Source organism: Hakea prostrata, chromosome 11 (assembly GCF_041222555.1).
Source record: "Hakea prostrata isolate BN-2017 chromosome 11, UWA_Hpros_2, whole genome shotgun sequence".
Lineage (NCBI taxonomy): Eukaryota > Viridiplantae > Streptophyta > Magnoliopsida > Proteales > Proteaceae > Hakea > Hakea prostrata.
Genome location: NC_142610.1, coordinates 6,094,701 through 6,119,637, shown reverse-complemented (window position 1 = coordinate 6,119,637; position 24,937 = coordinate 6,094,701). Strand labels below are relative to the sequence as shown.

At 38.4% G+C, this 24,937-nt stretch overlaps 1 protein-coding gene across 1 annotated transcript in view; it reads right to left on the bottom strand.

Annotated features, from left to right (window-relative positions):
- Nucleotides 1-24,433, bottom strand: part of RH1 (RNA helicase 1) — a 46,211-nt gene extending 21,778 nt beyond the window's left edge. Inside the window, exons 1-6 of the mRNA XM_089140802.1 lie at nt 24,049-24,433; nt 20,291-20,445; nt 16,894-17,128; nt 12,578-12,832; nt 11,284-11,435; nt 1,880-2,057 (exon numbers count right to left, since the gene is read on the bottom strand). Of these exons, the coding sequence (XP_088996928.1) occupies nt 1,880-2,057; nt 11,284-11,435; nt 12,578-12,832; nt 16,894-17,128; nt 20,291-20,409 (939 nt within the window). The 5' untranslated portion in view covers nt 20,410-20,445; nt 24,049-24,433. The remainder of the gene's footprint in view (nt 1-1,879; nt 2,058-11,283; nt 11,436-12,577; nt 12,833-16,893; nt 17,129-20,290; nt 20,446-24,048) is intronic.
- Nucleotides 24,434-24,937: the final 504 nt, after the last annotated feature.

The following is a 24,937-nucleotide window of genomic DNA, read 5'->3' as shown; positions in this document are numbered from 1 at the left end:
AGATTTTTTGTGCACGCATGGGAGCTTATGGACTTTTACGAAGCCATGCAATTTTTTGTTCACGCATTGGAGCTTATGGACTTTTACAAACCCATTAGGGTGTTACATTTGGTGTAACATTTTTGTATCTGTTAGGTGCTACATTTGATGGACTTTTCTAATGTCGCTACATGCTACACATTGAGACCTTCATTAGGAAAGGTGTTTGATGTTCTCATTGGTTGCTGCAAAGATATGGATTTAAACTAGTTGATTGGGGTGCTGATTTGAGCTTGTTAGTGTCTAATTGCAACACGGTTCAAGACTAGTGCTGCCTTTCAAGTTTATTCTTATTTGTCCCAGTCATAGCTTTCTCTGTATACACTTCAGCTTGAGGGGGAGTTTTAGAGATAATGAGAAATAATATGATGTAACAAGATAGAGGGACTGATTTCCTTATTGGTTTAAGTTTTGGTTATCAATGTCCTAATCTATGTGAGTTTACTACTAAGCTTTAGGCTAATTAGTTAAGAGTTATATTTGAGTTATATTTCCTTTTGTAATTCTATTTCAGTTTATTATAAATATGTGTTTGCTGCTATGGTAGAACAAACAGATTTTATTCCCCAACCCTGTTCTCCAATTATTCTTTATTCTTCTCTCTACCTAGTACTCGTTACAGATCTTGGGATTGTTTAGATTTTATAACCACCATGGGCATCAACAAAAATTGTGGTGTATGAGATGGATACTCAAAATAACCAAGCATAGCTTAGGGAAGGACCAAATAGTAGAATCAATATGTTAATAGGAGAAGATAATCACTAAGATGTTGTCCTCATGACTAATGATGTACATTGACCATGGTTGGAACAGGGACAAAAAGATACATTAGAAGTTAAAGAAGACCTCAAGAATAAGCAGAATTCCATAAAGAACAGGTCTTCACTGATTAGAAGAATATTTGATGAATTCAGATTTAGTCGCAACTATGGCACATGCAAGACTCAGAAACACAGGCAAAAAAAACCTCAAGACAACCTCAAATTGACCTATTCAGCCTTCTTCGACAGGGTTGAGTTAAACTGTTGGCATCACAATCTTTTTCTTCGACCCATCCTCAATAGGAACCATTCTTCTAATTTTTGAGTAGTATATATAGTTGTAATGGTGCAAATGATGCAAAGGTATGTTTCATGTTCTAGGTTTATTTTCAAATCAAGATAGGCTTTCTTCATAACTTGCTTCTCGGTGCCATTGCCTTGGGCGTCAGCGCTACCTTGCCACCTAGGGGCACCTAGACACCTCATGGCTGCAAGCATAGTCGTCCTGATTCCCGAGCAAGCCACGAACCACCTTAATGCCTAGGTAACGCAAGTGCCTTACACATCTTTCGTCTTATAATTGTAAATATATAGTATTTAATGCGGGTTCATAGAGGTTAAATATAGATAAGGAGGCATAAGAATGTAGGCACATACAAAGAGAGAAGTTGAAATTTAAAAAATTGGGTGGCAATGTCATCAGGTTTTAGGCTTGGGTGCCTTGGAAAAAAAGCTAACCGGTCTCCTTCAGCCTCAGGAAGCACCTTATTGCCTAGGCATCGCCCGTAATTGTGAATTTCATTGTTATTATCATTATACTTGTTTAGCTACTCTTATGGTTTGACAAGTACCTCAACCCCTTAAGAAAAAATTTAATGGTTCTATGATGGTTGCCAGCATTCAACTCTGAAATGTTACATGCAATGTTGAAAGATATATTGTTAGGTCTTGGAGCACATTGAAAAGCAGAGAGCCACAATTTTTGTTTCTTTCCTCTTTAAAAGGTTAAACCTAAGGCCATCTGACATGGTCTAACCAATAGGAGCAACATAATTTATAGAAGCACAATCACATACCATCCTGTAAGATTCTAGCTTTTCAGGAAGCTTGTAACGCCGAGGTCCAGTTGTCAACAGCAAAGGGTGATGCAGTTCGAGCTGAGTAAGCTTGCTGGGATCTTGGGTTAAGGTAGCAGACAGAATCAATTTCGCAAGTCTTGGGCCAGGTTTGCCCCTAAAACCCCTATGAACAGCACTGCAAAAGAAAATAGTATTTAACAAAGTTAACACAGGTTTAAGGTGAAAAAATTAGTACAAGTAGAGTTCAGCTTCAAACAACTTATACAAGGATAAAAAATATCATTTAGGATAATTAGGATTTTTTTTTTTTTTGGGGGGTGGGGGAACAACTAAAGAAATTGAATTCAAATGCACATGAAACCATGCAATGAGTATAGAATTGAGAATTAACCGCCCAGAGCAGTTAGTATTGTTATGCTGTACAAGAACCCACCAATGGAGGAGTAGTAGGATGGTTAGGAACCTGACTTCTTAGTGGGGAGGTCAGGGTTCAACTCCTACCGGCGGCATATGTAATATCCCTATCCCTATATATAAAAAGCGCCTTTGTACCAAAAAAAAAAAACCCACCAACCAAGAGGCCTTGGGTTCAAGCCTCCTTAATGTAATCTTCCCTACCACCCCCATACTATAACTGCTCTGGGCGGTTATTTCTCAAATCTATACTCATTGCATGGTTTCATGTGCATTTGAATTCAATTTCTTTGGTTGTCTTCCCACCCCAAAAAAAAAAATCCTAATTATCTTAAATGATATGAAATTGAGTGCAAATTTGGAGTGTTAGCTGCAAAACAAATAAAAAATGAGAACAATCCTAATACAAAATTCCAATATATTCTTCTACTTCTTTTTCTATTCTATTTTCTTTCTCTTTTTTTTTTTTTTTTTTTTGGGGGGGGGGGTGGGTGGTTTGAATAAAAGGTTCCAACAAAGCCTACAACTCATCCTTGTCCAAACTAAATGCAGTTGGCTACACAGATCTTTTTCACTAATCAACTCTATTCAAACCCACAATTGTTACTAGTCCTAAGTGATGCAGTTAAGACTCTCCAAATGGGTCAATTGGAATCTATAGGCATTAGGCTTTTCATTTTTGGGATTATTAATTTAACATGCTTAACTTATTACCCCATTAAGTGGGGGTAATAATGGCTTCTTTTTTTTTTGGAGGGGGGTGGGGAGGGAGACAAGAAGGGGGGGTGACGTTAGTACATGAGACCAGTAGTTAGAAATATTTAATTTTATTCAAGTCTTAATTTGAAGTTGCAATCTAGATAATATTTGCTAGTGGATTGTAGTTAGGAACCTAGCTTTAGTTGGCCTCTAGGTTTTTCAGGAGAGACGAGAGGATTCATGTCAATACATATTGGTATTGCAGATACCAAAAGGATACATACTGATACATCTTTATAATTTTAAAACTCCATAGTGTAACTTATGTATCCATTATATCAGCCAATGCAGTGGTATTGATGTAACCAGCTCAACCTCAAAAGAGTCAAAAGAGGCCCAAGCCCATGCAGAAGTAGGAGCCAACCCAGGAGAGCCGAACCAAATCAGGGGCAAATTGGTCATTTTCCACCCTCTGGTTCGAGTCGTATTTAGTTGGGTCAAGTCCTGCTAAAATTCTAGAGTTCGACTCTGTCCTTTTTATTTTATTTTAAGTCCTAGTTTGGTAAGTAAGTCAGTTGCTTGTTTTTAGTTGTTGGGTTGTTAGTTGGCTAGGATAGGGTTCTTAAAGTGGTTTTAAATTAGTTTTATTCTGAAATTAAGAGTTGAATCCTATTTTATTAAGTATTTGTTAACCTAAGGGTCAAGTTTAATCAATTTGGGGATTCAAGGCTATAAATAGCCTAGTCGTTTGACGTAATGGACAGTTTTGTGTTGAATAACGATGGATTTGAGTTTTGGCTTAAGAAAAGTTGTGGGAGCCTTCGGGTGACCTGCGGCTGGGTTGTATTCACTTGCTTCTTCAGTTTGATGTCTCCATCTTCTTCTTCAAGCCTTCCAACTACAAGTTCCAGCAAACTCTCCCAGTTACAAGTACAGAGGTCCCCTAACCCCTCCCCACCTCCCTTAGTCATGGCAACATTCCCCCCATCCTTCCCCCTGCAGTTCAGCCCAAACCCTACCCCCTCGCTAACCACTGTGCATTCCCCATTCTCTTCTTCTTACCTGCATTACAGCATACCCCCTCCCTGCTCTACCTTGATCCCCAGCACCTTTAGACCCCATCCAATCCTCCCTAGAGTTGCCCAAAGCTTCTTCCTATCAGTATTTAACCAATCCATCCTATTTACGCCAATCTGAAAATTTCTGCAACTCATCTTCTTCCTCAGGATTTTCAGCAGAATTTTCAAATCCTAAAGTCAACCAAATTCAGACCTTAACCTCAAGTCCAGCAATGGTTGGAGCCTTAGAACTACCCAAAAACCCTTAGGTTCAGACATTCCTCTTTGCTGGACTTTCCTGGGCTAACCCTAAGTCTAGGGAATCTACCTAATTACCCTTAACCCTAGACCCAGGTCACATTAAGGATGCAATAGAACAAGATACATTGCAATAAAGGCATTTTTTTTAAAATGAATTTTAAAAATTGAAACTATTGTTGTAACCTAGGTCTAGGGTTTTAGGTAAATTCCCTAGGCCTTAGGGTTAGCCTAGGAAGGTCCAACAAGGGGGAAAGGCAGAACCAAAGGGTTTAGGGAGGGTTCTAGGTCCAAACGAAGACTGGAGTTGGAGTGCTAGGGACTGAATTAGGTTAATTAGGGTTTTGAAAAATTCTGTAAAATTCGATTGAAGAAGAAGAGTTGCAGAAAATTTCCAGAATTATATGGCAAGAGCAGTCACTAATAGGAAAAGGTTCTAGGGTTTAGGGGAGAGTAGAGAGGGTCCATAGGGGCTGGGGATTAAGGGGTAATAGAGATGGGTGGGAGGCTATGTCACAAGGAAGAAGAATAAAAGGGGAAGGGCTGCAGGCTTCTTTTTTTTTTTTTTTTTTTTTTTTTGGGGGGGGGGGGGGGGGGGCTGGAACTGCAAGAGAAGCGGTTAGGAGACTTCTTAACTTACTTGTGAATGGGAGAGCTTGCTAGAAATTGTCTTTGAATGCTTGGAGAAGTAGATTGAAATCTTGATTGAGAGAGAGGAGCACATCATCCAGCCGCAGGTCACCAAGGAGGTTCCCATGACTTTTTCAAAGCCAAACTTCAGTTAAATTCATTCAATAATCAGCAAACTGACTCTTATATTAAAAGATTAGGCTATTTATAGCCTTCAAAACCAAAATATACTCTAAAAAGGAATTCCTAACTAATTGGGATCCACGTAAACAAATACTAACTATTATAGGACTCGACCAACTTGAAACCACTTTTAAAGATAACGAATCCTATTCAAACCAGCTAACAACTCATTACTAACAAACAAATACCTAATTTTACTCATCAACTAGGACTCCAAAAATAGATATAAAAAACAAAATTAAATTTCAGAATTAAAGCTGAACTTGATCCAGCTAAATATGACTCAAACCAAGGGTTGGTAAAAGACCAATTTGCCCCTGGTCTATTTCGGCCCCCCTAGGTTGGCTCTTGCTCTCACATGGGCTTGGGCCCTCTTTAGGGGCTGTCCAGGGCTGGTTACATCAACTATACTGTATAACAGACATGTATTGGCCACTCCACGTTGATATGGAGCAATTTCAAAAAAAATTTGAAAACTTAAGAACAAAATGATATGCACCAACTCATATCACCATGTATCAGCATGTATTGATATGCACTGATATATACCGAGATGCACCAATATGTATTGGCATGTATTAATCATAACTTAAAATCCCAGTTTTTAGGTTATGCTTCTCATAAAATTCAACGGAAATGGAATACCAGCTTCCTGTGGTGCCAAAAATTCAATTTCTAAGCCTTTTCTTGCTCATTTCTAAAAATTTGTTGGAGCTTCCCACATGGACTGGATTAAACTAATAAGTCATTCATTTTGTTTATTCACTCCGGGTTAAAATTTTACAAAGGCTATCTTTGTAAGGGATCCTCACATCGATCCACCATTGCCCACCACAGGTTGGTCATAAAGCACTTACCATCACTATGAGATGGGAAACTTATCAAACTTGTAAACCATTTAATTAGTAGGTAATACAATATGTTTCAATGTTTCCATTCAATGCATCGTCAGATAACAAAAATTGAAGGGTCCATCAACCATAACAAAACATACACCTAAAGAAGCATACCTTGCTTGCTTTTAATTATAAGAATAATGAGACGCAAATAAATTGAAAGTTAAAGGTGTTGTTACTTGTTAGTTAGAAAACTGTTTAGGGGTTGTTTGTTTAACAAGTATGATCAAGAATCCCCGATGAAAAGCAAAAGGAACATAGAGACATAAAGATGAATCTACGTATGCCTTTGAACTTCCCCAACACTCTTTCATGGTTTTAGAAACACAATACATGTACGGAACCACATTTTTTGATAACAACCACCTTAAGTTAAAAGAACCCCTAATGGAAAGCAAACATAACACAGAAACAAACAACAACAACAATAAGCCTTTTCCCAACTAAATGGGGTCGGCTACATGGATTCTTGCCCTCCAATCAATTATGTTTGAGGTCATCCTAAATACAAGGCATAAGCTATGCATATCCTTTCTCACCACTTCTCTTAAGGTTATCTTAGGTCTGCCCCTAGCTCTCCTAGTTCCTTCAATTTTGATTATATCACTTCTCCGTACATGGGCATTTATAGGCCTCCATTGAACGTGGTCATGCCACCTCACACAACTTTCTCGTAGCTTATCACTTATAAGAGCAACTCCCAGGCCAACTCTTATATGATCATTCCTTATCTTATCCTTCCGAGTTTTTCCACTCATCCATCTTAGCAATCCTCAGAAACATTGAGTTTATCTACATGATTCTTTTTAATAGCCTAACACTCTGCACTGTACATCATAACTAGTCAAACGGCGCTCTTACAGAATTTTCCTTTAAGCTTTAGTGGGATACGTCAATCAGACAAGACCTCGGACGCACCTCTCCACTTCATCCACCCTATTTTGATTCTTTGGAAAACATCATCCTCTATATTAGCTCTTTTATTTATGATTGAACCAAGGTACTTAAAACAATCACTCTGAAGAATCTCCTTATCTTCAAGTTTAACCACCTCATTTTCTGACCGATCATAACTAAAGTTACAAATTAGATATTATGTATTTGTTCCACTTAGTTTAAAACCTCTTAATTCCAAAGTTGCTCTCGATGATTCTAACTTGGTATTAATCCCTATTTGAGTCTCATCTATCAGCACAATATCATCAGCAAAAAGCATACACCAAGGAACCTCATCTTGAATGTCTTTGATTAATTCATCTATTATAAGTGCAAATAGATATGGGCTTAAAGTTGATCCTTGATATAACCCAACTATAATTGGGAATTCATTACTTTGTCCCCCCACTGTTCTTACACTTGTCACAAAAATGAATCAACCTATGGCTTTAAACCTCCCCAACACTCTTCATGGTATTAGAAATACTAACATATGCAAGTAACTTCATAATTTGATCGCTAACAACAACTTTACATTAACACACTTACCTATATAATATCTTCAATCAAGTGTTTATGTATGTTAGACCGACCATTTATTGGCTGTATATTTTATGTTTAAAATTTACCATTTCCACAAGTATTTTGACCATATCCATAAAATTTTGCACCCACAGGGACATATCTGATATACAATATGATACGAAGTGAAATGTCTCTTAAAATCACTCAACTGATAAGCGATAAATTGGTCAAATCATTAATTATATATAAATAGAGAGAGAGAGAGAGAGAGAGAGAGAGAGAGAGAGAGAGCATGTATGTATCGACATTCCAAGCTTGAGATAGATAACCAAAATAACCAAATAGTAGAATCAATACGTTAACAGGATAAGATAATCACTAAGATGTTGTCCTCATGACTAATAATGTACATTAACCAATGGTTGCAACAAGGACAAAAAGATACATTATAAATCAAAGAAGACCTCAAGAATAAGCAGAATTCCATAAAGAACAGGTCTTCGCTGATTAGAAGAATGTCTGATGAATAAAGATTTAGTTGCAACTACGGCACATGCAAGACTCAAGCAGACTAGCAAAAAAAACCTCAAGACAACCTCACATTGACCTATTCAGCCTTCTTCAACAGGGTTGAGTTGAACTGTTGGCATCACAATCTTTTTCCCCGGCCCATCATCAATAGGAACCATTCTTCTAATGTTTGAGTAGTAAATATAGTTGCTTCTTCTCTTTTGCACCTCTCAAGAAGATGTTGATAAGAGTCTCAGTTGAATGAGGGGCCAATTCTTCCGATATCTTTTAAGAGAACCAACTAATAAGGGGTGGATAGCTTTTTCTAGGGGACAATGGTTAAGCTATGGCTATGAGGTTAGAAATCACATACTCTTAATTCTTAAATGATATTTAGAGCATCAAGCATACTATTAGCCCATCCCATGGGAGATATCGGGTAAGTTCCTTAAGATGGGAAACTAGGGTCTATAGGTGTCAGAACAGGTTGCAAGTTGCAACTTGGAGAGAATGCAGGTAACAATATAGGGATATGATCCCCCAAGTTTGGTTAGGTTTGCACGGTGAAATTAAAAGATATGAAGATTTTTCAAGCATACTATTAGCCCATCCCATGGGAGATATCGGGTAAGTTCCTTAAGATGGGAAACTAGGGTCTATAGGTGTCAGAACAGGTTGCAACTTGGAGAGAATGCAGGTAACAATATAGGGATATGATCCCCCAAGTTTGGTTAGGTTTGCATGGTGAAATTAAAAGATATGAAGATTTTTGTTATGAGGGAAAATTCAAGAAAATAGCTATATCTTGATATTGGATGATCAGAATGGGGTCAAATTAAGATCTAAGGTAATTGGGTTGGGGGAATAATGTACCTAAAGTGTGGGGGAAAATCTAACAGTTAAATTAGTGTAGAATTGACCTTGAATTTTGGGCCTCTTGAAACGTTCAAAAACTAAGAAAGAACTCAAGAAAAATAAAAATAAAAAATAAAGAAGGGGCAATATGAGAAAAGCAATAGAACGTAAGCTGCCAGATACCTAGACACGGCCGCCTTGCAAAGCTTTGGATTCAATTGGGATGGAGTTAGTAGGCTGTTAATTCAGCCATAGCAAGGATCTAGCTTGACTTTACCATAAACCTCAAATGTTCTTCAATCTTGACCTTCCAAACACAATTGCAGTAACAACGCATAAGCTCTATTAATCATATCGGATGCCTTCTATCTAGTGGAGGGGCTCATTTATACATAATATATTGGAGTTCTAATCCAATTTGAACTCCTAATTGAACTCTAACTCAAATAAACCAACTTGAAATAGAAACTAATTGACTTAGATTAGAACACTTAGAACTGAAATAAAAAATAGGAAAAAGACTATTCTGCCCTCACAACTTAAGTTAAACAGAATTTACATGATTAGACGAATTAAACTATTTAACTCACCTATTTTCATACTTGACTTAGACATAAGCTTCTGGGCCCATAGAACAGGCCAATGACCACACAAACCTATCAAAACCAAGGGCCAACAAAATATCTATCTACCCTAGGTTGACTTCCAACAACAATAGGCGAATTCAGTGCTGGATCTGCATCACATGTTCAACCATTCAAGCTGTTGTTCAAGGCATTCTTGCAATAGTAGAAGGTTTAAAACATTCCTAACCTCATGCTTCCTCTAATCCAAAACTTTCCCAAGTCCTCGCAGCTTTATTTCACCATTAGGAGCCATTTGAATTCAGCCAACAGCCCTTCCTCATCAACCCAGTCTACTCCCTCCATTTAAAACTAGATTCCCCATTTCTAACCTCAAGCAAGAACCCTAATTTCCTTCTCAGCCCTTACCAGCCATCTAACATCTCTTAAATTTGGATCAATTATAGCCAATATCAACATGCAACCATGCCCCATCCCCAAATTCAACCTCCAACCCCAAGTTAAAAAAGAGATTCCCTTTTCAAGCCTGAAACTCCAATCCTAATTTGCTAAATGTCCAAAAAAAAAACCAGCATTCATAACACTTCTGTGAAACCTTAAACCTTCATTAATAACTTCTCCATGATCTACTTGACTAAAACTTAACAATTACCTTACCCTAGTACCCTAGCACCGTCAAGTAAACCGACACATTCTTTTGACCTTACCTAGCTTACTAGTTCCTAGGATCCTACCAATTGGCTCCTAGTAGGCCTATAACCAATCTTAGGACTACATGACAGTCTATGCAAGTGTCCCCACCACTACCTAGTCATTCTAGGCCTATCCAAGAATCTTTTAGCTCCTCGAACCTGAATCATATCCATTTTGCCAAAATTCAGTGAAACTTTTCTCTCGGTTTCACAAACTCCATGCAATAATTAGAAAGTGAATTTTTTGGTCAAAATTTCATTGTCAAGGGAAAATTTTGTATAATATGTCTGATTCTGCTTGAGACAATACAGACCTTCAATCTAGAATGTACAGCTTTGAACGAAATGAATGACAGTTTTGTTGGGTTGACTGGTTTCAATTCAAAGGTTGGTAGAAGCTAGGTTTTTTGTGAATTTTACCAAATCACTCCCATCCAAGGTGGAGCATGTGCTGGCCAGTGATGAAACAGATTGGAAGAGACAATTGCTTCATTTGTAAAAGTTCTCAACAAGATTCAAAGTTGTAAAACTACTGAACTAGGCTCCAATGTAAAACTACCATTCTACGTGTGCTTTCTACAATCTAGGATTCCCCTATGTTTAGATGGTGTAAAATAGGGTATCCTAGAAGAAGTTCAATGCCTAATTTTTCCCATTGGGCCTTGAAACCACATGTTGGAAGGTTTTGATTGAAATTCTGCAGTTCCACGAAATATTTCAGTGTGCGGCCTTCACCAGACATCAGCAATTAATATCACACCCAAACCTGCCATTATCATTTCTCATGGATCAATTCCTAATTCAAGGCCAAGTCAACTTAAATTTTGGTAAACATGCAAAAGAGATTTCATACAAAGAAGATCATGTCCACTCGAGCAGGGTAACATCAGTTCCTCATCAACTGGACGGACAGACCTAGTATCTTGGTGACTTGATGTTCAATTCTTAATGATTTCAACAACATCATGGTTTGCAGTTGAGGAGATACTTGGGGCTAACATTCCGCCGGATGGCTCCTAGTTTCCTAAACCAAGTGCATGTGCTTGCCCTCACTTTAAGCTTTTCTGTATATCTAATTTGCTCCTTTTATGAAATTATTATCTTGCTGCATAAACAAAAATAAATAATTACACAAGCAAACAACAGGAGCTGCAAACTCACGATCTTCTTATAGTCATCAAGGGACCAAGTGCTGGAGTAAATGATCTGGCACTGGGAAACAGAAGGTCATCGTTTGAGCGTGTTAACTGAAGTACAGTAGGCAGCCAGGATTGATACGCCTCTCTAAGCAATCGATCTGTTTCATCAACTACCTGGTAGTTTCAGAATTGCTTCATTAGAAATTGTTAAAACAAAACCCAGCAGATACAAAGATGGCTCTATGCATTATAGAATGAGTAGAAGATCCAATTAATTTATTTTAACACACAAACCCATCATTCTTCAGTATCCAATTTTACCGTCACATGAGAGACGTAGGAAAGGTGCATAATCACTGCACCTAATCAGACTCTGAAGCCATGAGGTTGGACCATAAGATTTAAGTTAAAAAAATTAAGTAATCATGTAGTTTGGATGTAAAGTCTGATTCGGGTATGCTCCTAGCACATACAGCAAAAATAATTACATTGATCTCGATCAAGAAATGGATCAAAGGTAAAGCTCCAATTTAATAGAGCATAACAGATTTAGTGGATATAGAATATTTCCACAACCCTTCATATTATATATATATATATATATTACCATTTTATAATCAGAATCCCATAATTTTACAAAATCTTTTCCAACATGGGGTCACACAAAAGTAAATAGTGGAACATAATCAAGAATATTTTTCTGTGAGGTTAAGAAAAGTCCAAACTCGGATGTAGATTATAAAAAGTCACGATAAAGCCAAAACCATTATTGAAATAGCATGATTTATCTTAAAGCAGTGAACCCCCAATAAATATTTAGAGTGGTTGTGCTCTAACCAGACAATAGATTCAACATAACAGGAAATCTATTAGTCCAAAAGCACCATCGGGAGCAACAAAAGTCCACAGACCACCTTATTGACACCAAGAAGTAAAATCCCCTTGTGATTCAGGACCTCATGGTGCTAAACTGTTTAACAGGAGTACAAATGCGGTGGTTAAGAAATTGCAACCTTGCAAATAGGAACTGGTCAATCTATGAGTATGCCACAAAGTTACAAGGATCATCTCAATACCAGGAGGAGAAACATACTGCAGGTTAGACATTATTGGAATTTGTCCCTTCAATTAATATTCCAGGGCTATCCACAGTGGCTTAACAACAGATATGGCTCTGCTAAGTGGAAATAATGATGAAAATAAATTTGATTCACAACTTCAGTCTCGAACGCTGCTAACACCACCAAAACCACAGAAGAAAAGTCTACTCTGGGACAATAATAAAAGCTACCAGAGTATCACGACCAGCTACTTACAAGAAAAGTAAGATGCTCAAGAGTAAAACCCTTTGTGGAGTTGATATGGTCCATCAGCCTCCCAGGGGTTGCCACCAAAATATCCACTGAACATTGCGGTTTTATCTGAAGATCTTCAGGATCATAACAGTTAGGCAACTCAAGCTTTGGCCTCTTCATAAGCTCTGCAATTTCATCTTCTATAGAAGATTGTCCAACTGCCAAACCTACAGACAAGCCAACTGAGGGTGCAATAGAAGCAAAAACTTCCTTGACCTGGACCAACAAAAAAAATTGAAGGATAACATCTTATCTCAAATCCATTAGTTAATTAAAACAGGTAAAGATATAACTCTTAAGGCTTGACTATTAACAAGATAAGTAACAAACTCCTGACCATCAAAACAGGTAAATATATAACTCTTAAGGTTTGACCATTAACAAGATAAGTAACAAACTCCTGACCATCATAAAACGAAGGGGGGAAAAAAGGAAAAGAAAAAGAAAAACATAAGAGGATTCAAATCTACCTCTTTATATCACCAGGACTAGGTTACATCAAAGGAGTCTATGAAACTCAGAAACTACCAGGTGGCTTCAGAAGTTCAGAATGCACAAAATACCAGGTGTCCTCAACTGACACTATTTAACTATCACTATCTAAATGATTCTTAAGGGATCATGACCTGTCATGTGGGAGTTCAAAGGCAGGTTGCACTCATCTCATTAAGCACAATATAAGGCCCAAATTGAAATAGAAAGTGAAGTTCAAATTAGGTGCCACAACAAGTGATGTGAACACAAGACAAACACCCCCCCCCCCCGCGGCTGAACCATAAAGTGGGCCCCAAGGCTCACCCAAGCAAGCTGGCCAACCCTCTAGGAGGGGTATTTTGGTCACTTTAGCCCTAACTCAGTGGCTGGTTTTTATTTTCAGAACTTACACTTTATTTTCTGAAGAGTTTCAGTCAGTTAGGAAGTGCAGTTTGAGTTGTGTTTGAGTTGGTTAAGTTGTGGATGAGATAAGACTCTTTTACAAAGAAGGTTCCTATGTTTTAGGAGGGTTCTTTTGATTAGAGTTTGTTTTGAGTTAGTTATTGAGTCCTTGCTTATTTTAAACCCTAGCACATGTGCCATTAGAGTTTTCATTAAAATATATCTCAGGCATGTGCTTATTAGTGTTTGAGATAACTTGAACTTCTATGTTCAACATGTATCTTTATTAGATTCCAATTCAAGAGTCTAGATTATGTGGTTGAATCCTATATTGTTCAGGAATCCCAGTTAGTGTTAACGGGTCTTTTAGAAGGCTATAAATAAGCCAATTGTTCATTGTAATTCCTTAAGTTTGATTATTGAATTAAAATTGTTTGAGTAAAGGATAATGGTTTCCTAGTTGAGTGGGCCATGGTTGAGTAAGAATGTGTTCAAGGATCAGCACATCTCTCATCAACTTCAGTTCCTTCTTCCACATTCCAGCACTTACAGTCAGTCAAGCAATCTTCTTCAAGAGATACAGCAGTAAAACAAGTAAGTCCAGCAGCCCCCGCCCCCTTCTCCCACCTACTCTCTCACCCGCAGGCCGCAGCCATGGTTAGAGAACTCGCTCTCGCCACCAATCTCGCCAACCTAGAAAACCGAGAGTCAAGATCTCGGTCAAGATATGAGAATTTTGATTGGGGGCCATCTCCGGGGGTTTTAGGGTCTCAGTTGGGCTCAAACTAATTTAAGCTTTCTAAACACACTGGTGGCCTTAGATTTGTGAGAAAAATCCTAAGTAGGTTTCTAAGTCAACCCTAAGTTTGAAATAGAAATGCTGCAGGATTAGGGAAAGCAAGGTTATACAACATGAAATATAGAACCTTTAAGACATAAATGAAAAGCAAGTGTATCAAATACATCAAATAACTTAAATATCATTAAAATTCCGTCCATATGAGTATCACAATGAGTCTTGAGGATAGAAAAATAAAACTATATAGCCATTAGAAGTTCTATATAAGTCAGAACTCATAAGTTCATAAGCATTGAATGAGATAAAAATTCAATCAAGCCCTAGCTCCACCACCAACTCCAACATCAGCTTGACCACCAGCTACAGCACCAAGTCCACCAACTCGAGCAGCACCATGACCACAATCACGTCATATACCGAACACATCAGCCTTCAACTCCATAGGGTGGGTGATCTACCACATATTCCCTCACAAGATTAGGGAAGCAAGGCACATGAGTGTATCACAATAGCCACCAACCAAGTGTTGCTTGAACTAGTGTTTGCCTCCATTGAGGGCTTTGTCGCAGTAGTTGTATGTGATCCTCTAGCCCCATGGATCCGTAGGGACTCCGTGTTGCCAAGTTACATCGTTGTCCTCCGTGGTTGAAGATCTACTTGAAATAGGCTTGATTGATCTTTCTTTGGTGTTGTAGTTTTGTTAAGGGTAGTTGCAAATGAAAATCCGGCTGAAATCCGCAAGAAATTGGGCGAACGTTGAGAGTTCCGACAAGATATAGAGAGATATGGCGAGCAGTCTGGCGAGATATGGCAAGATCTCGAGCAACTTGTGGGAACTCCGAGATCTCGCAAGAGATCTCCTCTCACCTTCTTAGAAAAATGAAATATCGCCGAGTTCTCAAACCATGCCAGCAGCCTTCCCCCACCCCCTTTTCTTCCTTATGTAAGTTCTAGGAACACCCCCCCCCCTCATCGCAGACCCTCTCAGCCCTTCCCCAACCCCAACAGCACCCTTGTTCCCCTTCCCTCTACTTCCTGCAACAGCCCCTTGCCCCTCCCCCACCTCTCCCCTAACCCCATGACTCCCCTACCCCCTCTTCTCCCCTGCAGCAGCTTTAAAACCGCACCCATTGTAGCTCCCTTTTCCCCAACCCCGTTAACCTCCCTTCCTCTCTCCCTAGGATCACACCTACACCTAGGCCATAGCCTTACTGGTATTCCCCCAATTAAACCTTGTTTCCCTAGTTCTAACTTCGAAGAAATTCCTGCCCTTCATTCTCCTGCTCTGAATTTTCAGCAAATTAATTTCAAACTGCTGAAACCCTAACCTACTTCAATTCAGCCCATATCCTACATTCCAGACCCTAATAACAAGTTATGAAATAAAACAACAGCAAGTACGCCCTTCTTCCCCCTAGCCAAACCACCCAAACCCTATTTTTCAGACTATGGGGAAACAACTCGGGTCTGGACTTCATAATACAGCAAGATTTCAGGTTCTAAAATCGCCTCCCCTTTCATTCTACACTTGGCCGAACCTTCCTAGACCTTCACACCCTTTTGAACACAAAACCCAACCCTAAACCTCTTAGAATTTTAGTTTTCTTTGCTGGAAGATTCTGGGCAGCCCTCAGTTTTAGGAAAACCCCATTACCAACCCTAAAACTGGGTTTACATCAACAAGACAAGTGAAACAAAAGAAATACAGAATTAAGTCTCAAAAATTTTGAGCAACTTCCCAAATTTTACACCTAAATTTTACTAGTTGAATAGAAGCAGGGTCTTCTATCACATGGACCCACCCATGCGATGCTACAAGCAGGCTGTCAGGGGTAGTCTAACCATCGCCAGGCAAAGTGATAGCATGAAAGTTAAGATTTCCCCACTGTCAATCCCAAATAAAATGAATCACATAATAAAATTTCCCAAAAATAGGAAGTGTCCAAATATAAAAACAAAAAATATGATAAACACGGGGTCTTCTATCAAATGGACCAACACATGTAATGCCACACATCAGGCTGTCCAGAGGAATCTAATAATAGCTAAGCAGTGTGATACAGGAGATTAAGATTTTGCTTTCATCAAAACATAACAAAAATGAGCTGTCGACATACAACAACAATAAATTAAGATAATTATCCTTCAAGAGCATGTAATATTAAGACATAATACATTGGGACTTCTAAAATGAAAGTGCTCTTCCACATTAAAATGGAAAAAAGATAGAATAAATACTCAAAATATTACTAAAGCCTTTCAAACTAAATGGAAATCAATAACGCAAGCATAGTTGTAAAGGCATTGCCTCAGTGTCATCTAGGCATACATGCACTGTGGTGGTTCTGGGTGTCCTGTTGTTGCCTTGTCACTTAGGCGCCATGTTTGGCATCACCTCGATTTAACTTCCCACCCCCCCCCCCCAAAAAAAAAAAAAGAAGACGCCTTGTTGCCTAGACATCGTGATAACTATAAATGCAAGTCTTATTATCCTATTTCACTCCAAACAGCACAAGAAAATGTCATTCTGGGTAGAAAGCAATATTAACAAGAATAAGCGGAAAAGACGATATAAAAATTGGAGAGAAGGGAGATTATTCACCTGCAACGCCAAATCACGAGTTGGCAGCACCACTAAAGCACGTAAGCATTTGACATTACGAGTTGAAAGCATTTGTACTATTGGCAAAGCATAAGCTAGAGTTTTTCCACTTCCTGTTGGTGAATTTATACAAAGATCTCGCTCAAAAGAACCTGGTCCAACTGTCTCTTGCCACACAGCTAATTGTACCGGGAAGAGTGAATTAACACCCATTTTCAGCAAAGGCTCCTCCAATCTGAACCAGTGGACAATTAATTACCAAAAGAGTAACTGAAGTTAATATAGAGAACTGATAAGCACCTGAGATTCAGCAAACGGGAAGGAAAGAAAGACATGATGTCCCCTTCAATCATGAATACTACTAAGTAGATGTCAACTATAAAGTTCAATTTTCATGTGTTTACAAAGTGCCACACATCTAAGTCTAAATGCAAGGTCTTCTAGCTTGTCCTTGCTTCATTCTTTAGCTCTTGGGACATTTCTCTAACTTAGGAGTTAAGAGCGTACCCCTAGAGAGATTTGTCAATTGAACTGTTGAACATGAACAACTTCTCATAAAGGTCATAGATACATGTTATAATTTTCTAATTTTCTCCTACAAAAGACATCCTTCAAGTCATCCTAGACACCCTTGGCTCGAGTGTGGAACATTACATTACTAGCAATATCAGTTCCAAATAAAGGCACTGTCTTTCATCCATGCATAATAATCATCACCAATAGAAACAGGAGAATCAGAAGTAATGTACTTGAGTTTGTCTGTGGCCATAATATAAGCATTTAGAGGCTCACAATAAGTAGTTGGAGCTCCTTTTGGGTTTAATAGACAGTGATGGTTATGTTAACATTATTAGTAAAAGCAACAGAAGTCTTCATCCGGTACATAATAACGAGAAGCACCTATGGGCAGCAAGGGAAATATTGACAAGTGACAAATTACCACAAACAAATAAAACTAGTAGCTGAAAAAATAAATCACCTTGCAAGCAATATAAAATCCAGAAAATAACAGTCAAACTGTAAGCAGAATCATTGGTAGAATCAAAGCATGGCTCTTAAAATCACAAATTGATGAAGTCTAGTAAACAGCAGCAGCAATCAACCAATAGAGATCCATTGCACCCAATCAACCGATAGAAATCCATCGGATCCAAATAATCAAACCTTCACTCAAAAAAGATTGCAGAAATAATTGTTGGAAAAAAAATATATATCAAGTAAAATAATCCTTAAAACAAAACAGAGAATGAGAAACCTCTGATTCGGTTACGATAGCTCTGGCAACCAAACCAACGTAATAAGAAGGCAACCAAACCAACGTAATAAGAAGGCAACAAGTGCTTAGAGTCCTAGCCGATTTCATCCTTTCCCTTTCCTACTCAATTTACTTTCTATCATTGGGCTGAACCTCAACTCTACTGATTGAAAATACAATAAAGCTTCAGCTGGGTTACTTCTTCTCAATATGGTTTTTATTTTTTTCTCCTTCTTCAGACTAGTTGATAATTTAGGGTTTGTTACACTTTTCTTAGGTAGGTTTCAGTAACTCTCCCCCATAACTCCATCGCATAACTCTTTACTTTTATGCCACCATGGTTGTGGCAAATCCGAATATCACCACTATCTTTGTAACTCAAGGCCACAACGATTCTCCTCCATTCAGCTGACACTTTCTTTGTGCCCATAATCTTGCTAAACGGCTTGGTTAAACAAGATAAACCATGGACTCCTTTGCTCTTCCACAATTTTATTGAGACTCCACTTGGGCCTGGGCCTTGTCTTCTTTCATCTTTCTGAAAGCTTCTTTTACTTCCCAATGAAGTAAACTAATGCTATCACATTGAAAGAAAACTAATATCCTAGCACAAAGTTGACCAAACTACCAGAAACAGGTGTCCCAGAATAGGGGAGCACTTCATCTGTTGGACCTCTACCAGAAAAGGAAAAAAAATTACCTGATCAATAATCACAAATTTCTTCAAGTGACACCTAGGAGACTAACAAATCAAAAATGAATTTGGATTAGGTTATTTTTAACCAGTCATTGCCACAATTCTGGGAACTAACAAATAGATAAGATGTAAATGGTTGGAATCATCTACTTGTACTGAATAGTGCCCAAATATATCCCCTTATGTAAAGCTATTTATTTCGACTAGTGTTGAAATCGGCGTGCATCTTACTTACTGGAGATTACTTACTAGAGAAGAGTTGAGCACGAAGCAACATCAAACAAAAATTAAGCCAAACAAAAACAAGCTTTATCACAACTAAATGGGGTTAGTTACATGGATCCTTGCCTTCCATCAGCTCTATTAGAGGCCATACCAGACACATGGCCTAAGCCATGCATTATGTTTTCTCACCACTTCTCCTAAGGTTATTAGGTCTGCCTATAGATCTTTTAATTCCTTCAACATGGATTAAACCACTCCTCCGTACAAAGGCATTTAAAAGGCCTCCTTTGAACAAAGGCCATGCCACCTTGGACGACTATCTCGAAACTTATCACTTACCAAAGCTTCTCCTAATCCAACTCTAATATGATCATTTCTTACTTTATCTTTCCTAGTTTTGCAGCTCATTCATCACAGCATTCTCATTTCTACTACACTAAGTTTATCAATATGGCTTTTTAACAGCCCAATGTTTTGCCCCATACATCATACCTGATCATATAACAGCCCTATACAATTTTCCTTTGAGCTTTTAAGGTATAAGTCAACGATACGAAACCGCAGACGCACCTCTCCACTTCATTGATCCTATTTTAAATCTCTAGAAAACGTCATCCTCTATATCACATTCTTTATTTATGATTGAACAAATATACCTAAAATAAAAGAAATCCACATTGCATAAGAATACTACATACATGGATATTACAGGCGCAAAAAGAAACACAATTTTTCTTCAACATCTTAAGATGAATAGGCGACTCCCTATAATGACAATAAGTATCAAAATTAGCATGTAAAATAACCATAAGAATTAGGATACTCAACAATCAATTTTCAAATCCAAATAGAAGCTAATGGAATGGGTTGCTAATGGTAAGTTTCCCTCGAGTGTCTAATTCAACCATAAGTCAATTGACAATGTTGTGACATGGATACTAAAAGTAAGCCTCTAGTGATTACAATGCATTTGATGTAGAGTGGGGGAGGAATAATCTCAAGAAGCACCAAAGAAAAAGTTTTCATTATGAGAAAAAGTCCCTTCAAGTACGAAGACGCTTGATAGAAGATTAACTACAAAAACTGAAGACAACATTACACAAAGAGCATTGGATGATGCCAGATTTAAAAACAAAAAGAATTCCAGTTTAAGGGGTTGTTTAACAGAAGAAAAACAAAGAAAAACAAAAAAAAAACTAAATATATAAACAGGGAATCACCTGGGATCTAAAAATGGAAGAAGTGCAAGAGGGCACTCTTCAAAGAGACTAACATCAATAGGGTTTCTCATCCACGGCAAAACTGGAACCTTTTCCTGCTTCAGGTCCTCCATTTTCATCAAAACCAAGTGACATAAACTTGCTCGCAGTTGTGTCTGTAACAAAGGGTTTCACCATAAAACATATGCCATTGTATTCTTCAAGCTGTTTAAGTCATAAAATTCACCAAGATAGCCATTTTGGCAATTCACAAAATTAAATCATACGCTTCACCATTAAGGATTTAACAGTTGAGAGAAATATTTCAACAATGTAAATAACATTTTAGTACAAGGATGGTTAAGTGTACACAGACAGTGTAAGGCCTTTCAGCTGCCTGGTTTTTCTGCTATTAGGATAGTCCATAAATAACATATAGGAGTATGTTATGTAGACCAGTGACAGAAAGTCCACTAGACCAATCAAGGTTTAAAGTATGCCCCCAACAAATTACAAATTACAAATATTGTTTCAGGTGTTTAAAATTTTACTCAGCTAAGTTCAAATTTTATTCAGAAAGCTCATATAAGCTATCATGTTCATTACTGGGTAAGGTCAGGAAAAGAGCTCCCTGCCTAGAAAAGCACACTTGGTATATGTGTGTGAAATAGATCCATCCATCTGTGAAAGAAGAAGTGGGGGGGGGGGGGGGGGGGCTGGCTTGTAGCCTGTAGGAAAGAGAGAGCTATGATTCACTTAACGAAGATGGAAATAGAGAATGAGAAGAAAAAGGGAGCAGTGGGGCAAAGACATGAGAAGAAGAAAAGCAATGAATTGCCTTCCCAAGTTGCCACTGCTACAACTGCCGATGTTAATCTGCAATCTTGACCTTCAACGCCTGTCCACAACTACAATCATCAGGGAATAGAGCTGGAGAAGAAGACATAGCTAGGAGTCCAAAATCCAACCCCAAGTGATGCAGTAAAAACAGCCTCAGGTGTAGGTCAGGTGTAAGGGGGTACCTGATATTGTGGATTTAGCTTCAGGTTATTCTGATTTTTAATAAACTGTTTTATTTACGTCTTATTTGAAGTTGTAATTCCAAAAAGAAAGCTGAAGTTAACCTTGAATAGAAATCCAGTCCTAATTGAGTCTTAGTTTCTATTTTAGTCATAGTTTTATTCCAAAGTCTAATGTCAGCCAGTGTGTCTATATACATTGATGCAACTGCTGAGTCCACATTTCATTAAACAAAAGTTTATTTTGAGTATTATAGCTTTATAAATTAGTTTTACTAGTCCCCCATCTCTCTCCTACAGTTCTTCAAAGCTGCCTCATTTGGATAGTTGTCATGGCGATGAGGGCGATGTGAGGCGGTTTAGGCTAGTTGAGGCAATGAGTCGATGAGGCGCCCTCCGAGGCACTTTTGAGACGGTTGGGGCGTTTTAAGTGAAATTTTTAGTGTACATCTCATTCACTCCAATTCATTATAAATCTATCATATCTTATATGATAAAAAAAAATTTAAAAAAACACACACACACACACATACACTAATATTAGCCTACCTCAAGTCATCCAACATACTACAAACCACACATAGTAGGTCCTAAATAAAAAGTCGCAGGAAGAAAGGAAGAGAAGAAGTCATCTATCGCGCGGCTTCCCAGAGTGTCGTCACGGGAATGGAAGAGAAGAAGAGAGGAAGAGAAAGAGATTAGGGATTAGAGTGAGAGTGTGAGACTCGAGTCAAGAACTTATTCTCTTTCGATTTTGTTTGTTTTTTTATTTTTTATTTTAACATTTGATCACATGTAGCATCATTATAAATATGCATATAGGTTCAAACAATAGATACTTTACAATTGGAATCTAATAAGTAATTCAATATATGCCTTCGATTTGACATCTTTCATGTGATTTAAAAAAGAAAGAAAAAAATGGACACCTTGGGGTATAAGGCGTCCGAGGCTCTTGAGGCAATGCCTCACACCCCAAGGCGGTCGCCTTATTGCCTGAAAATGAGGCGACACCGATTTGAGGAGCTCAGAAGGTGCCCAAATGCCTAGGCGACGCCTTGACAACTATGCTTAATTGGTCTCCATTAGAAACTTCAAGCATTCGAGGAGCTGCTCTGTGATTACAATGAGTTCTTCTTCTTCAACTCCTCTACATCCCAACCCCTTTACCCTTTTCCTTTATATTCCATTTCCCTTATAACCTAGCCATTAAAACCGATTTCCAGCCAAACCATTAGAATCCAATGGAAATCCATACCACAACATAAACATACTATCCCCTTCTTCCAATCAAGAGAATACATCATGATGTCATCCAAAATTCAAGGTTTTAACCCCCTTTTCTGAATTTTTGTACTTCTCATAAAACCCAAATTTCAAACTTAGATCTACACAAACCTAAAGGTTAAAACCATCCCAAAACTTAAGGATCATCTCCGTATATCATTACTGAACTTCTTTCCAAGTTTCATTCCCATCGAATCACTAATACTTATGTTCTTGTGTACCCCAAGAAACTAGCCAAAATCCTAAAATCCTGGCTATTAGATTTGAGATCCTAGAAGACTAGCCCTTACTATTCTATACAAGGCTACATCTCCAAGTCAGCTGCTTCAATGCTTGGTTTCACATTGTAGACCTAAAGGGTGATGTCGACAATTATTGATTCCAAAGGAGAGGGTCTAGGGGTTTGCAAAAAGGGTATCTGATAAGCTCCTTATAACTCACGTCTACAAAAGGAAGAATAGGAAGGGAAGCAGGGGATCAGCACCGGCAGATTTTTTTTTTTTTTTTTTTTGGGGGGGGGGGGAACCCAACCAGCAGGGGACAAATGGCATGATACTATTAGGCAGCATCCATAACCTCACTGAAACAGGGGCATGCAGAGGAGCCTCCACATGGCAGTGAAAGATTGGTGAGCAATGGGAGTTTGTTAGGAGGGTGGAGGGTGGAGGGTAGAGGGTAGAGAATAAGAGGGGGTCATGCGAGAAGTGGGCATAGTTGTCACGGCGACGAGGCGATGCAAGGCGGTTTTAGCTAGTTGAGGCGATGAGTCGACGAGGCACCCTCCGAGGTGCTTTTGAGGCGGTTGAGGCATTTTAGGTGAAATTTTTACTTTTTAGTGTACATCTCATACACTAATTCCATTAATTCTCAACTCTCTAAGTATCAAGTTTCCTGATTTTCCCGTTGCAACTAAAGTTCCTGAAATTCTGATTCCTAAACTGAGTCATTCTTCTTCTGAATCTCGTTACTGCTTACTTCATAATCAATAATTTTGGTCATTCTTGATTTTATATTCTGAACTCTAAAATCCCTGTATCAATCCAGATGTTCTGTCTTGATTTCTAATTTCCCAATCACCCAATCAGAAGAGCAAAAGCTCCCTAACTTGAGAAAAATCCCATTCTGACTCTTGAATTTATTCTTCCGCTAGAATTCCAGTATATCGTCAAGTATGGAAAACCAATCAATCAAGACAACTAACTGATCCAAGTCTAAACCAAAATACTGCAGGTTTTCTGTGGCTGTTTGCAGGGACCTACTAGTAGCAATGGTGATCAATCTTACTTAATTAATAAGAACGACAGGGTGATCAAAAGCACACAAGCCAATAACCAGCAGGTAAACGGTAAACCCAAACATCAGTTTTAATGCAATCATCTTGATAGGCTAAATGAATGTATACAAAGGAAAAAAATCCTACGATTTCATCAAAGATAGAAATAGAAAAAGAAGGTGAGTCGAGAAGTTACAAACTTTAGCTGTCTGATACAGTGCTGCCAACTCGAGAGCGACCGAAAGCGAGAAGTATACAAAGGAAAAAATTCTTGCTCTTATAGTCTTCCGCTGCCGCTGGAGGTTGCGGGCTTGCTGCCGCTGCAACTAAGGTGGTTTTTGTATGACGAAAAAAAAAAAAGCAGAAATAAGAGAGTCGCAGGTGTCACTAGCAGTCGCAGAAATAAAAGCAGTTGTACTGCTGTCGCCGGTGATGTCGCTGGCTGTCGCCGGTGTCACTGGTGGTCGTCGTCGATCGTCTGGAAGAGAGTAGCAGAGGGAGAGGCAAAGTGAAAGAAGAGAGACGTTCGGGATTTTGGGTTTTCACTCGACAAATTCTCGATTTTTCCCTTTTTTTTTTTTTTTTTTTTTTTTTAATGAATTAATGTTACAAATGATCCATCCACGTAACATTTATATAAGCATTCAACCATTAGATTATTTTCAAGTGGAATCTAATTTTTAATTTATTTTTTGGCCTTTGATTTAGAATAAAAAATGGTGATTTTTTAAAATCCCATAAGGCAGTCGTCTCAGGGTCCGATGCTTCCGAGGTGACAGCCTTGTGGGCTCCAACTGAGGCGAGTATTGCCTTAGACCCTCTAATGCCGCCAGGACGCCAAGGCGAGTGACAACTATGGAAGTGGGGGGAGGAGAAAGAAGGAAAAGGAGCAAGCAGAGCTTGCTAGGAGAGGGCAACCTCTCGGGCAGGGCATTGAATATGTAATGGGGTGGAGTCTGTGTAATGTGTATCGATTACAGAGTTTAGTTATTGTTCTTCTAATTCTAAGAATTGAATCTCATCGAATAGAATTCAGAGTTGTATCTATTCGTGTGGATTATCAGAGTTTATTCAATGAAATGAGTTTTA